This window comes from Taudactylus pleione, unplaced genomic scaffold (genome assembly GCF_031769625.1).
Source record: "Taudactylus pleione unplaced genomic scaffold, aTauple2 ptg000372l, whole genome shotgun sequence".
NCBI classification, from domain to species: domain Eukaryota; kingdom Metazoa; phylum Chordata; class Amphibia; order Anura; family Myobatrachidae; genus Taudactylus; species Taudactylus pleione.
In genome coordinates this window covers 11,551,224-11,566,423 of record NW_028284773.1, presented here as the reverse complement: position 1 = coordinate 11,566,423, position 15,200 = coordinate 11,551,224, and the positions used below count along the sequence as shown (strand labels likewise).

General features: G+C 43.6%; 1 protein-coding gene across 1 annotated transcript in view; it reads left to right on the top strand.

Annotated features, from left to right (window-relative positions):
• Positions 1 to 15,200, top strand: part of LOC148508284 (putative cation-transporting ATPase 13A5) — a 157,234-nt gene that overhangs the window by 59,430 nt on the left and 82,604 nt on the right. The window contains exons 11-12 of the mRNA XM_088444741.1: positions 11,110 to 11,234; positions 14,490 to 14,653. Coding sequence (XP_088300867.1) covers positions 11,110 to 11,234; positions 14,490 to 14,653 — 289 coding nt within the window. The remainder of the gene's footprint in view (positions 1 to 11,109; positions 11,235 to 14,489; positions 14,654 to 15,200) is intronic.

Genomic DNA, 15,200 nt, shown 5'->3' with positions numbered 1-15,200 from the left:
AAAACTGTAATAAATATGATAGATATACCGACGAACCGATGCAGATTATAATGACCTATCTGTATATGACTACCAAATGTACCTTACTGTGGGCCTGATTCAGAGATGTAATCTAATCCAATCATTAGCGAACATTTCTGATGTTTTGGGGTCTGTGTATGCACAGGATGGGTCCTGTGATCTCGCTCACAGACCCCCCCAAGGCGCAACATGATTGATATGCTGTGACATTTTTGGGGCGGAGCGGGGCGTGGCAGGCCACCGTTCTCAGAATTGAGGGCATGTTGCCCAATTTTCTGCGAGGGACAAGGCCAGGATCTGTGTCAGTGGACGCAAATTTCCTGGCCTCGCAAGTGTCCTAGACAGGCCTCGGTAAGCGTCAGCTTCCGCAGCCTGGCCAAAGGAGCAACCATTGCAACCGATGGTCGAAATGGCAACCATCAAAACCGGTGGTCGCAATGGTGATCCCAGGCTGCGACCTCAGTTTTCTGGTGCATTCAAATTTTAGATGGACGGAATTGCACAGCCGCTTTTGTGCAGCTCTGTAATTCCGTCCATGTCTGAATCGGGCCTTGTGGCTTACCTGCTGCTATTCACAGGGGTAGATGACATGTTTCTGTCAAAACCGGGCACTAGGAATACCTCTGATGAGGTTAAGAACCGGGAGGTTTAAGATAGTTGTAGGAAAATGATGGGGGTGACAGGCTAAGTCTCCAAATTGCGACCAAACCCAGGTTTGGTAAGACCTGCCCAGAGGCGCGGAGTCTAACTCACTTGGTGGTTTTCTCCAGTGACCCCTCTAATTGGGATTTGGTTTTCGCCGCACCAAGTGAGCAGGTTGCAGCCCTCTGGACAGGTACCTGGGAGTGACAGAAGACTGAAATAATATACAGAAAACAACTAACACAGGGAACACTAGAAATAGCACAGAGGAATGGCTTATACTGAGACACAGGGACTGAGTACACTGAGATGCTTCAGAAACGTACTGGATGTGCAGGGATGAAGTTACACTGAGACACTGGAGATGTAGACTGAACTTGTACTGAAACACAGGGACAAAGTACATGAAAATGACACTTGGAACGCACTGGAGGTGCAGACTAAACACAGGAACAAAGTGCACCAAGATGCTACTTGGGACCCACTGGTGGTGTAGACGGGACTTTTACCGAAACGCAGGGACAAAGTACACAAGGATGCCACATGGGACCTACTGGAGGTGTAGGCGGGACTTGTACTGGAACACAGGAACAAAGTACACCAAGATGCTACTTGTGATGCACTTAGAGGTGTAGATGGGATTTGTACTGAACACAGGGACAAAGTACACAAGGGACATAGGAGATCACCGGAAGCCAGGAACACTACGGAAAGCAATACAGCTTCTGGAGCATAGGACAGTTGTCACCAGGAACGACTACGTGCAGTCATACAGTGATGTTGATCAGCAACTTCCTACTGCAGGAGTTGGACCTCAATATCCCTAGGCAGCTGGTCATTGGATCGTGAGATCAACTGAGAGACTGCAGGGCTGAAGTCAAACTAGAACCTCTGTCAGAAAAGTTAGCCGAAGACGGCCAAAATGGGCGAATTCTTTAATCAGAGCTGTACTGAAGGCCATCACATCTTGTAGGATTGGATCCTTGGACTCAATAAGTGGGTTAGTCCACTCCAAAGCTCTTCCTCTGAAGTTCATGATGAGAAACTTGACAAGATTGGTGGAAGTGATACCACAGATGGATCGGTTCTCATTACTGTGTCAAAATGCTTAAGCAATGCAGTGTATTGCAAGTACTTCTATATCAAAGACTATAGGCACCAATACGTCAGATGAGTCCTGAGTTACAGAATTCTCTTTAGAGACAAAACCACCTAGAGATACCTTAGCCTGAAGATTGGGTGACTCAACTAAACTTGATTGAAGCTCCTCACTCAAATCAACAGAAGAACCAGAATGAGATTCAGGAGAATTAGAGTTGGTATTTATCCATCAAATAAGCCATCTTCATCTATAATTTTAGTCCCTAAACCGTTTGCTTTCTTTCGTTTGGACCCTCCACCATCATGTCCCATGATTATGTAATTGATTTTATTACTAATATTCTGAAAGACTTTGCCTCCATAGCCTTCTATTAAAGTCTTCGCTTAGTTTTTTGTTATGGACTCCAAAACTCCTGTAAACATGAATGTTAAACCTTCCAAACATTTATTTGCACCTAAGGGAATCTGCTTGGTGTTGAAAGCTTTAGCTGTTGAACTAGTTTTGTCTTTAGGAGAAAGATCTGAAGAAGAACATGACAGTTTCTTGGTCCTCAACCTAAAACCCTTATCTTTCTGAAAAATGGATACTTCAGATGAAGTGGACATACAGACTGGAAAGGACAAGTCACTTGAAACCTTCTTCTGGAGAGAGACGCTTGAAGACTTCTCCTGAGATACTACACTCAAAATCTCCACCTGAGGTATGAAGCTTGAAATTCCCTTTAGGGGAACGACACTTGAAATTCCCCACTGGGGTATGAAACTTGAATCAGAGACCCCCCTCTTGGGGTGTGAAACTTGAAATGAAAACCGCCATCCTGGGGCATGAAACTTGTAACTCCCTCTTGGGGTGAGAGACTTGAGACCCCTTCGTGGGGTATCGGACTTGAAATCCCCTCTTGGGATGAGAGATTTGAGACCCCCTCCTGGGGTATGAGACTTTAAACCCCCTGCTGGGGTATGGGAATGGAGACCCCCTCCTGGGGTATGAGACTTGAAACTCCCTGCTGGGGTATGGGACATAAAACCCCCTCCTGGGGAAGCAGACTTGACATTTCCTCCTGGGGTATGGAACGTGAAACCCCCTCTTGGGATGCAAGACCAGAGACTCCCTCCTGGGGTGAGAGACCCAAGACCCCCTCTTGGGTTATGATACTTGAAAACCCCTCCTGGGGTATAACATCAGAAGACCCCTCCTGGGGAATGAAACTTGAAACCCTCTCCTGGGGAACTATACTCGAAAACCCCTTCTGGGGTATAAAACCAGAAGACCTCCTGGGGAACAAAACTTGAAGCCCTTTCCTGGGGTACGATACTCAAAAACCTCTCCAGGGGTATAATAACAGAAGACTCCTCCTGGGGAACGAAACTTGAAACCCCCTCTTGGGGTGTAAAACTCAAAATGGAAACCCCCTCCTGGGGTGAAAAACTTGAAACCCCCTCCTGTGGTGAAGGACTTGAGACATCCTCCTGGGGTAAGGAAGTCAAAATAACATAAATCAAAACTGGTTGTTTCAAAGACCCTTCTTGCACCTTACTTAACGCTGCTATAGAAGTATTGCGAATTGCCTTAGAAACTTTAGAACAACGTACCCTTATTGGTACTGAAAACTCAGGTGAGGCACTGGTTTTAGGTGAACTAAATTGCTCTTCTGAAGGTGATAATACAACCACTTCTGGCATAGTGACATCAGACTCCTCCCCAGTGGATAGCAAAATAGTTGCCCCTCCAGAACCTACTAGATCACAAAAGTTCTTAGCACAGGGTTTGTTTGGTTTGAGACTGGATCCACTAGAAACTCGTGTCTCTGTGAGCTTCTAGAGAAAGCTATTTTCCCCACATTACCCAGACGTGGACAACAATATCTTGTAGCTGGACCACAATTGAAAATTTTAATTTTCTTATCTTTGCTGGACTTTTCTTTCTCGCCTGGACTGAGGGATACTGAAACCTCCGATGGCTGATGGACAGAACCAAAAGTGCAGACATGGGTGTTCTCACTTTTTTCACCATTACTTAGTGGACAAAGAATACAATCTTTAATAAAGTGATCTTCATGAACACAATATAGGCAAAGGTGTAATTCTCGGCATCACTGGTGTTCAAGCTCAGTAAGTCAAGGATGCAGGAAGCTTCGATGCCTCACTCTATCTTGAGTGGAGGAGATGGTAACTGAATCAGCATTGGCACTAGAAACCTTAGAAAGACCTTGGAAAATTTTGGGGAGAAGATATTGTAGTTGTTCTAATAGCTAGAGAAAACTCGTGAAATGTTTGGTAACACCGGTATCAGACATCTGCGAGGTTGGAAGACACTGGGAAGGTGGATTAGAGGATTTAGAAGAATTTTCTTCCATAGGTGTAGATGAAACTTGAGACTTGAAAGAAACAGGCACAGTAGACTTCACTGATGGAAATTGTAAATGAACTGGCAATAGTGTAGTGAGAACAGAAAATGTTCTTTTTAATTGGCCAGAAAATTCTTGCAGTAGCTGACTCATGAGTTGCAGACTGGTCTCATGAGCTTTTATTCAGGAAAGTTGACAACTTGCTTGATCCTGAAACCCGGTGTCTTGCATGTTTTTTGGCTGATCAAACTGTCACAACCGGGCACTATGAATACCTCTGATGAGGTTAAGAACCAGAGGGTTTAGGATAGTTGTAGGAAAATGACAGGGGTGACAGACTAAGTCTCCTAATTGCCGAGGTTTGGCAAGACCTGCCCAGAGGCGCAGGGTCTATTTGTCACGGCTTGGAGCGAACCTGGATCCGGAGTGGAGTCGGAAGGGTTTTGAAGGGTTGCTTTTTGGTACTGGAAGACAGTCAGTCTTATCGGGGTGTAACTCATGAATGGGAAGTAGTATCTGGAGTCGTACGTAGGGCGAGGTCGGCTGTAGAGTTACCGGCAGAACTAGCGAACTGGGGTCAGCCAGGCGTACAGTAGATGGAGAGTGCCGGGAGCAGTTGGCAACCGGGAGCTAGACTGGAAGCAGGCTACGAGACAGAGGTGCTGGGAAGCACTGGTACTGGAACACACTGGTACTGGAACACACTGGTACTGGAATACAGAGGCAAGGGAGCGCAGAGAACTAGCTCACAGCATAAGCTGTGATAGACGTTGCACTGGCATCTAAAGAGCCTCTTGACAGCCCTTTAGTACCCTCAGGTAGTGCAGGATTGGTTGCTAGTACTCCAGCCCAAGCTGCAAGCTGATTGGCCCAAAATGGACATGTGACCCAGATCCAAGATGGCCATGCCCAGTGGTCACAGCGTGGAAGTGCTGCCAGTCACATCCCCTCTCACCTGTCTCCAAATGGAAGCCTTCAGTCTGTAAAGACTCCCTGTGCACAGCACTGCTCTCCAGGACCCTGCACCCCTGCCGGATGCCCCGTGCGAGAGCGTCCAGAGTGGTAAGGACCGCGATCTCGGCAGCCCCTCAGCCCTTATCATGACAGTCTAACTCACTTGGTGGATTTCTCCAGTGACCCCTCCAATTGGGATTTGGTTTTCACTGCACCAAGTGAGCAGGTCGTGGTCCTCTGGACAGGTACCTGGGAGTGAGAGAAGACTGAAATAATATACAGAAAACAACTAACACAGGGAACTCTAGAAATAGCACAGAGGAATGGCTTGTACTGAGACACAGGGACTGAATAAACTAAGATGTTCCGGAAACGTACTGGATGTGCAGGGATGAAGTTATACTGAGACACAGGAACAAAGTACATGAAGATGCCACTTGGGGCGAATGGAGGTGTATACTGAACGTGTACTGAAACACAGGGACAAAGAACATGAAGATGTTGCTTGGGACGCACTGGAGGTGCAGACTGAACATGTGCTGGAACACAGGAACAAAGTGCACCAAGATGCTACTTGGGACATACTGGAGGTGTAGACGGGACTTGTAATGAAACACAGTGACAAAGTACATAAGGATGACACTTGAGACACACTGGAGGTATAAACTGGACTAATACTGGAACACAGGAACAAAGTACACCAAGATGTACTTGGGATGCACAGGAGGTATAGACGGGACTTGTACTGAAACACAGGCACAAAGTACACAAGGATGCCACTTGGGACGCACTGGAGGTGTAGATGGGATTTGTACTGGAACACAGGAATAAAGTACACTAAGATGCTACTTGGGACGCACTGGAGGTGTAGACAAGACTTGTACTGAAACTGTCACGGACTGAGGAACTTGGGGTTGTGTACCCAAACTGGGTTGTAAGACAGAGACACCTGAACAAACAGGTAGTTTGAAACTGGATGGTTTAATGTAGTTTATGCTCATACAGTAATAGAGGAGACTGTGATATAAGATGTTATAATATAGTCCTCTGTGCAGAGATAACGCAACTAGAAGATACTGAAGAAATCTGTAAATCAAAAGTTCCTGAACAGTCACTGGACTTGGAAAGGAACTGTAGGAAGAAACTGTAGACTTGGAACTGAATGAACTTGAAGAATAGAATTTGACTCTGGACTGGAGCAAAGAGGATTGAACTTGAAGAACTTGGAATATGACTCTGGACTGGAGTAACATGGAATGAACTTGTAGAACAAGGAATTTGACTCCGGACTGGAGTAACTTGGAATGAACTTGTAGAACTTGGAATATGACTCCGGACTGGAGTAACGTGGAATGAACTTTGAAGCACTTGGAATATGACTCCGTACTGGAGTAGCACTGGTAACACACAGGAAACTCAGGAACATTGGTATTAAGTGAGAATCGGCCTAGCTATGCTAGGTAGCATAGGTTTCACACCTGGAGCTCAGGAACATAAGTCGTGCAGCAGCAATGGACATTGTTGCACTGGCAACCAGCATGTTTTACAGGAAGGTCTTTTATACCATTAGGCTGAAGCAACTTGAGACGGCTGCTGACTGGATGCACGAGTATCACCTGACCTGGCCCAAGATGGCCGTGCCTATGTTCCAGAAAACTTGCATACTGGCGTGCCGTGCGCACATGGATCTGCAGCAGAGGGACACAGGCAACAGCGGGGATGCTGCAGACGATCCTCAGACGGAGACCCCGCATCGGAGATCACCGGAACAACAGGCCGACAGCTCAGCGGGTAGCGATGGCACAGCCGCATGGGAAGATGTAGGTGTCTGAGATGGAGGTCTCTAGCACAGTTTGTGACAGAAACACAGGAAGAAATAATGTACTAAGCGCTCACCTACATGTGAGGGATGTAGTAGAGTGTGTATGTTATTATGAAAATGATAAAACAAGGACTGAGAGAGATATGGTTTTCAGAACGTGTTGCTTTATTCCTCTGGCAGGCACAATGCTCCAGTATATGTGTCCAGATATGTAAAATCCCCAATACTGGGGTTGGTTGCTAGGATGGTTAGAGACTACTTTAGGGTGCCTCTATCCGTAGTATGGATACACTACCTCTCCTCTGGGGCATCCGTGGTGCAGCAACTGGATGTATCCAAAGTGGATGAGTCAATAAATGTCCGGGTAGTAGGTGTGCCCTTTGAGGGGGTTGCCTTCCATAATTATGTATGTTACCCTAAGTCTTGTATAGAAGACCAGTGTGTGGTCACACCTGATTGCTGCAGTATAACTGTGGATGCGAGGGTAACACAGGGACAAAGTACACAAGGATGCCACTTGGGATGCACTGGAGGTGTAGACGGGACTTGTACTGAACACAAGGGACAAAGGGCCTGATTCAGAGATGGACGCTCTGAATCAGGGCGTTTTTTTTTTTTTGGAGCCACCCACAGCTATAGCGAGCAGCCAGGTTGATGGTCATGATGGTCAAGACCATCGCGACCATCGGGATTGCAATGAGACCCTTGTGGTAGTGTCTCGTGGCCGCAAGCCCCAGAGAGCTTCTGGCTCTAATAGAGCCGGAAGCTCTCCCACTGACATCACTGGTGATGTCAGTGGGGCCGCCCACAAATGGCAGGCGTTCGCTTGGGAAAGCCTCAGTTTGTGAAGCCACCCCTCGGCCACACCTACCAAAAGGGGCGAGCTGTCACTCACCACCGACAGCTCGCCCCCTTTGGTGCGAGACCCGGAGCAAAGGAGCACCTGGAGCTAGCCGGGTCTCGCGCATGCGCACAACGACAGAGCCAGATCCGTGGTGCGCATGCCCAGTGGGGAAACATCGACCCGGTTGCGAGTGCTCAGAGCTTGCGACCAAGTCTGAATCAGGCCCAAAGTACACAAGGAACATAGGAGATCACCGGAAGCCAGGAACACTAAGGAAAGCAATACAGCTTCTGGAGCATAAGACGGTTGTCACCAGGAATGACTACATGCAGTCATACAGTGATGTTGATCAGCAACTTCCTGTTGCAGGAGTCGGACCTAAATACCCCTAGGCAGCTGGTCATTGGATCGTGAGATCAGCTGAGAGACAGCAGAGCTGCCATTGGAGAGACTGAACAGGTGAGATGAACCAACATGGCTGCGCCCATGCCCGCTAACACAGGAGTCAGGATGCACGGAAGGAAGTCCAAACGGACTGCGGGGAGAATCCTCAACCCTAACCCATCACTACAACTGGCGTCTGAACACCTCGGAACCTAAAGACACCAGTTCAGCGGTGAGTATAGGCCGATCCCAGGCCGCATCCTGACAGTGTCAGTATGCCTCAAATTGTATGTCACAGTGTTGACTACTCCCAGGAGAGTTAGCTGTCAGAGACTCATAACAGCCAGCCAAGCTGCTTAGTCCTGAAGGGACAGTTTGGGAGTGATAAAGATGAAGTTGATAGACTGGAGAAGTTAGAATCTTTAGAAACAAAGTCAAAGTTGATGAGTTGGAAAATGTAGAATCATGAGAGATGCCCATGCCTAACCTGCTTATTCTGGGCTTTCATTTCCACTTAGTAAAATAAAAAATAATAATTTTTAAAAATAGTTTAAATGCATATATTAAAACATATAATTTATATTTAAAATCTGTTTCTGAATGAAATGTTTTTTTCAAACAATAAAGTACTTTTATCTATCATTTGCTTCTGTTATCACCATCCTGAGTTAACAGAAGTAGAAATTCCCAAAAATACATCAGGCAATTGCTATACAACTGTCTATGGTTCTAACACTGGAAATATTCCCAAATAGACTAATGTTCTACATTGTTTTCAAACAACATTGGATACAAGTATATTGCCTGTGGTTGAAGTTTGTTTCTCCTTATTGACATGGCCTTCAACAAAGTGCTGATTGCTGTAAGTGAAAAAGAATATGCAATTGTTAAACTTCACAATGCACTGCCATATGTCATCTGTAGCTGGAATCGTTGCAGATCCTCATACTGTAAGTTCATAATATTTTGAGAGGATCCTTGCATAATGATGGAAGGTAAGTGCTTTTGTGCCACTTTGTGGGAGAAAAGAGAAGAGAGCAGAGCAAGAGCCAAATGATACCAAGATTGTAGGTGACCAAAAGAAGGTCTGAGGAAACTACTGCTATTGTTAGGTAAATGGAGCAAGGAAGTGGGAGGTGTACACTACAATGTGTATTATCATTCCATGTATTTTGTTATTCCATTATTCCAGTAGCCAGTAGATATTTTAGTCTTTTGTAAACATACATGTAATTAAGACAACAGAAATGTAAGTGTTGCAATTATGACCAGAATGTACAAGTTACAGTAAGTGTCAGGTCCTATGCTAGTACAGTTCCTGACGTTCCCTGCTGGCAAATTTCATATTAACAATGTTAGCACACAGTGGCCACTAGCACTCTGCTGCTCCCGCAGACACAGGCTTTTTTCCTTGCACAATAGAATTGCCTCATAACTTGCTTCTAAAGGCCCCCATACATCAGAGATTGATTGCAGCAATCGTGCAATTTGCAATCGATTGTGTATAAAAATCTTTCCCTTTTTCAATCGATTGCAGATTGCAGAATTGCCACAATCGATTGAAAAAGGGAAAGATTTTTATACACAATCGATTGCAAATTGCACGATTGCTGCAATCCATCTCTGATGTATGGGGACCTTAAGTAGTGAATTTCAAGCATCTGAAGCTTGTTACCATAATAACAGGTCCATACTGTATAAGCAGCTTGTTGTTAACCACACACTGCCAGCTTCTTCTAGCTTGTCTCTGTGACCAATAGTCTTTGGGGTCTATTTACTAAGCAATGTTAGGAGAAGTGAAAAGTGAAGAGTGAAAAGTGATAAGGTGCCAGCCAATCAGCTCCCAACTGTAATTTTTCAAACACAGCCTGTGAGATGGCAGTTAGGAGCTGATTGGCTGGCACCTTATCACTTTTCACTCTTCACTTTTCACTTCTCCTATCACTGCTTAGTAAATAGACCCCTGTATTTTGTACAGTCCTGGCTGCCATCCTGGATTTGGAAACTACCTCTGGGGGGAGATGTACTAAGCCTTAGAGATAGAGAAAATGGATAGATATAAAGTACCAACCAACCAGCTCCTAGCTGTAATTTTTCAAACACAGCATGTAAAGTGACAGGAGCGGATTGGTTGGTACTTTATCTCTCTCCACTTTATCTTTCTTCACGGTTTAGTACATGTACCGCTAGCTCTTGACCATTGATTGTCTGATGATTACCTTCTTTGATTCTTAAACCCTGCCTCTTGGATGATGATCTATCCGGCTCTAGACCGCTGGCTATTCCCTATAATGGTTTTGTATGAATCCCCAGACTCACCTCTGCACTTAGGCCAGGATTGGACTGGCCCACAATGGTACAGGGAAAATTCCTGTTGGACCCCACTGCCTGAGGGCACACAGCCCTCCTCTAGGTTTCATGTACTGAATTGTACATTGTTACTCTATTATAGGGTCAGTTACTTTGTGGAGCAGGACCACTGATCAACATCATTTCTTGGTTTGCTTCTATAGAAGCTACACCAAGATTTGCCCAAAGGTTAGTCAAGCAACTGTGGTGGCTTGCCACACATCCTAGGTTGATGGCCACACCTTTCAAGCATGGGTACATATCACTGCATTTCCCTAGTGGGCCTTTTGTGCCTCAGTCCGACACTGACTGAGGCTATAGCTGTAGTACAACTTTTCTCACTGAAACCTCCTGCTATTGGAATTCACCAATCAGTAACTGCTATACAAACTCATAATTCCTGACAGAGTAAACTGCCCAAAATGGTTTCTATAGGAGCTAATATCCCAGTAACCTACCCTAATAAAAATAACTCAACAAAAAACAGGTTGGAGAATGTAGAATCAGGATAAATCAAGAAACTCCAGCCAACTGCAGGAGTGAGGAAATGTTTCTGAGATGTGTATTCCATGTTGGCAACAAAAATATAAGTTTCAATATAATTACTAACCTTCATTAAAGTATTATGCTTTCATATATTACAGAGAAGAGGTGGAGCATGAACTTTTGTTTCTTGGATTTCTAATCATGGAAAATAAAATTAAGTCTGAAACCAAATCTGTGATTCGTGAACTAAACTCTGCTAACATAAGGACAATCATGTTAACAGGTATGACACATTTCACAAGATCATTGTTTATCAAACACAGGACTACAATATTTACAGAGTGCTTTATGCATGTATTAATATGTATGTGTGCATGTGTTTTTGTACAGAATATGCCTTATATGTAGCAGTGATGACAATTTGGACAGTGTGACAGCACACCTTCTTAAGTACAAAATATAAATTACTACTGAAGAAATTAAACAATGCAGCTAAGGCAGTCATCCCAGTCCATTGGCACTAGTTCTCTACTATGTCCATATCAGGGTGGTTTGCTAAAATTGTTGGTTTTTTTATGTACATGGAAGACGTATTCTCTTCCATGGCAGACACTTATGAAACCTATTAGGACACATGGTTCCACTGACTTGATTTTTAGGGGTCAGCTTCTTTCAAATCTAACCTCACTATGCCTCTCTCTTGAGCTTCTTCCCTCTACCTCCTCTTTCTCTCTATTGTTATGGTTATTGTGTTATGCTTGCGAGTCACCTAACTTCCATCACTATGAATCTTTTTAATCCCCCTCCTACATTTTACATCTCATGCTCTCCTCCTTCACTGCCACTTGTAGATGACTTTCTCACACCCCACTTATGCCTCACCCTTTTCTCCACTCCTTCCCTCCCCGCCACCATCATTATAGTTGCAACATCTTGTCCTACTCTCTTCTAAAAAGCTGCTCAAACTTATCATTTGCCTCGTCTGCTGGATTACTCACCTTTATGGCTTCCCTGGTATTGTGCTAATGTATGCTGTTTGCTTGCATCTGCCCTTTGTGTGGAATCTCATTGCCTTTGTTGCTCAGTGTACATACAGATGTTTTCTGTAATTTTGCACCTTAGTAGCATATAGTGTACTAGGTATTTAGGATACATTTTTCTGTTGCAGAGGAATTGGTATAAAGTCTCAGATAGCGCATAACGATGTATGGTGCAGGCTACTCTTATCAGACCTGCCTTTTGTCTTTTTACACTGCATACTTTTTTCTTCGTTTTACTACATTTTTCAAAATTTTGCATCATACTTTGCTTATAGTGAGATTTTTGAACGATTTAATATAACAACGTCGTTATCGTTCAATCGTTGAAAAAATCGTTCAGTTTCTGAGTTATAACGATGAACAATTATCGTTCATGCACGTTCCCGTTTGTAGTTCATTCTGACTGACCAACTGAACGATTTTCATTAAGGGAAGTTACAAAACTCGTTTGTAGTTCAAAAATGTGTTCATTACACTTTAAAAAATCTGACAGATAATCTGACAGAAAATTGTTCTTAAAATCGTTCATAAAATCGTTGGTAACAAAATCATTGCGTCTGTATGCAGCTTAAGGATTAGTATTTTTGTAGCAAAGGATTTTCTTATAAAGTCGAAGATAACACATAACAATGCATGGTGCAGGTCACTCTTATCAGACCTGTCTTTGGGCCTCATTCAGACCCACTCGCAAGCGGCTGTCCGCTCGCAAGTGGGTCGATGGTGTGCACTGCGCATGCCCACGACGGAGGGAGCTCCGTCGTGCGCATGCGCCAGACGCGACGAGCGAAGGAGTTTCCTTCGCTCGTTGTGTCTGATCAAAGGGGGCGTGCTGTCGATGTTGATTGACAGCACGCCCCCTTTGGTGGGCGTGCCGGGGGCGTGCCTCCCAGACGGAGGCGTTCCCAAGGGAATGCCTACCGTCAGAAGCCGGCCCCACTGACATCACTAGTGATGTCAGTGGGAGTGATTTTGGCTCTGATAGAGCCAAAATCACTCCAGGGCTTGTGGTCAAAAACCCCGACCACAGGCTTCTGGTCGCACTGGCGATGGTCGCGATGGTCAAGACCATCGCGACCATCATCCTGCACGCTCGTATGTGCTGTGGGTGGTGACCCACAGCTATACGAGCGTCCAGGAGGACGCTCCATTTTTATGGAGGATGGCCCTCATTCAGAGCGAGCGCTCTGCTCAGAGCGTCCGGCTCTGAATGAGGACCTTTGTCTTTTTACACTGCATACTGTACTTTTTTCTTAGTTTTACTTCATTTTTCTCAATTTTGCATCATACTTTGCTTATAGTGTATGAAATACTAAGGATTAGTGTTTTTGTAGCAAAGGAATTGGTATAAAGTCGCAGATAATGCATAACGATGAATGGTGCAGGTTACTCTTATCAGACCTTTCTTTTGTCTTTTTACACTGCATACTTTTTTTTAGTTTTACAAAATTTTTCTCAATTTTTTCATCATACTTTGCTTATAATGTCCGAGATACTAAAGATTAGTGTTTTTGTAGCAAAGGAATTGGTAAAGTCACAGATAACTCATAACGATACATGGCGTGGGTTACTCATAATGGACCTGTCTTTTTACCTTAGATTATGTACTTTTTCCTCAATTATACTATTTTTATCTCCATTGTGCTACTTTTTCCTCAGTTTTGTTTCTTAATTCACTTATAATGTGCTGAGCATTTCAGATTATTGCTTTCGTGCAGCAAAGTCTGTGGCGTGTTAAATGGGGCTGTTTGGCGCGATTTGGACACAACAGTACTTTATCTTTCACCTTCTTATTTAATCTTTAAAATATACTCCTTGTAGGCAATAAAGACATTTTTCACTAAGTACAAAATAGAGGCTTTATTTTGGAAAATTACAAAAACAAGATTTCATTTTTTGGTGGAAATAGCAATTCAGGTACAGTTGACTTTCGGCCAGATTCAGAGATGGATGCAAATGCCATCAAGACTGCATATAGCCGCACATACTCACAGGCGCATCTATCTCGCGTCTAATTGAATTGACCCCTTGGATTAAATTGGAGTTAATATTTACAAGACTGCGGTAGAAATTAATTAATTATTTTGGTGTAGAACCAAATGTCAATAGACCACCCCTTCACTCTGAAAAGACTCATCTGCACGTATACCTTATACTGCAGACTGCAGTAGGAACTGTTCATTTCGCCTGCTGCCTGAGCATACTGCCGCTACTTCCACATACACAACCATCTTGCTCTATAAACCTATGCTACCTATTTTTGCACTTTTAGAATGACCTCGAATGTCTACACAACTTTTACATATTGCACCCTGATAATTAACATAATAAATAGAGCCCTTATAGTTATTTGATATTAATAAGTAAGTAATTTTTTTAATATAATATCTTGCTATTCGGCTTGTTTCTAATGTTTATAGACATTCACAATTATTACTGATTGTTTGTAACAATATGGAATTTTATCTACTGTACATGTATATTTCCAAATATGTTTCAAGGAGATAACATTCAAACGGCTTGTACTGTGGGACTAAGCTCTGAAATGGTACCTGATACTTCCACCTTACTTATGCTAGAGGCCTTTGAGCCTGAGGGAGATGCCCCAGCCTCATATACCTGCCAGCCACTGGGGAGGAACAGAGATAAGTCACACAGACAAAATGTAAGTTTTTAATAAAGTTGAGCAAAAACTTGTTGGATTTTAGCTGGTTTGGTGTTATCTAATCAGCCTACAATAATTTTGTTCATATGTGAATTAAACCAATAAGAAGGAAATTAGCTTACTTAAATTGATTTCCGTTATAATAATAATAATAATAATAATAATAATAATAATAATAAAAAAATAATAATATATATATATATATATATATAATTATATATATATATATATATATATATATTAGAGATGTGCGGGTTCGGATTTACTCGGTTCTTATCGCCATTTTACCACAAGTTCGGATTAATTCGGATTTATTTTACACGTGATTTGACACGTGATAGCTTATAGCCAATAAAATGCAGTTTTGAGATCCGAGTAAATCCGAGTATAACCGAGTAAATCCGAACCCGCTCATCTCTAATATATACAAACGACGGTAAAAGACTGGCACTCTATAGCAGTATATCAACTTGCTCCGGTGCCCTCTGAATAAACGAGTACAAACAAACAGCAAGCAGTGGCATTTGGAGTCATCCAACGGTAGAAA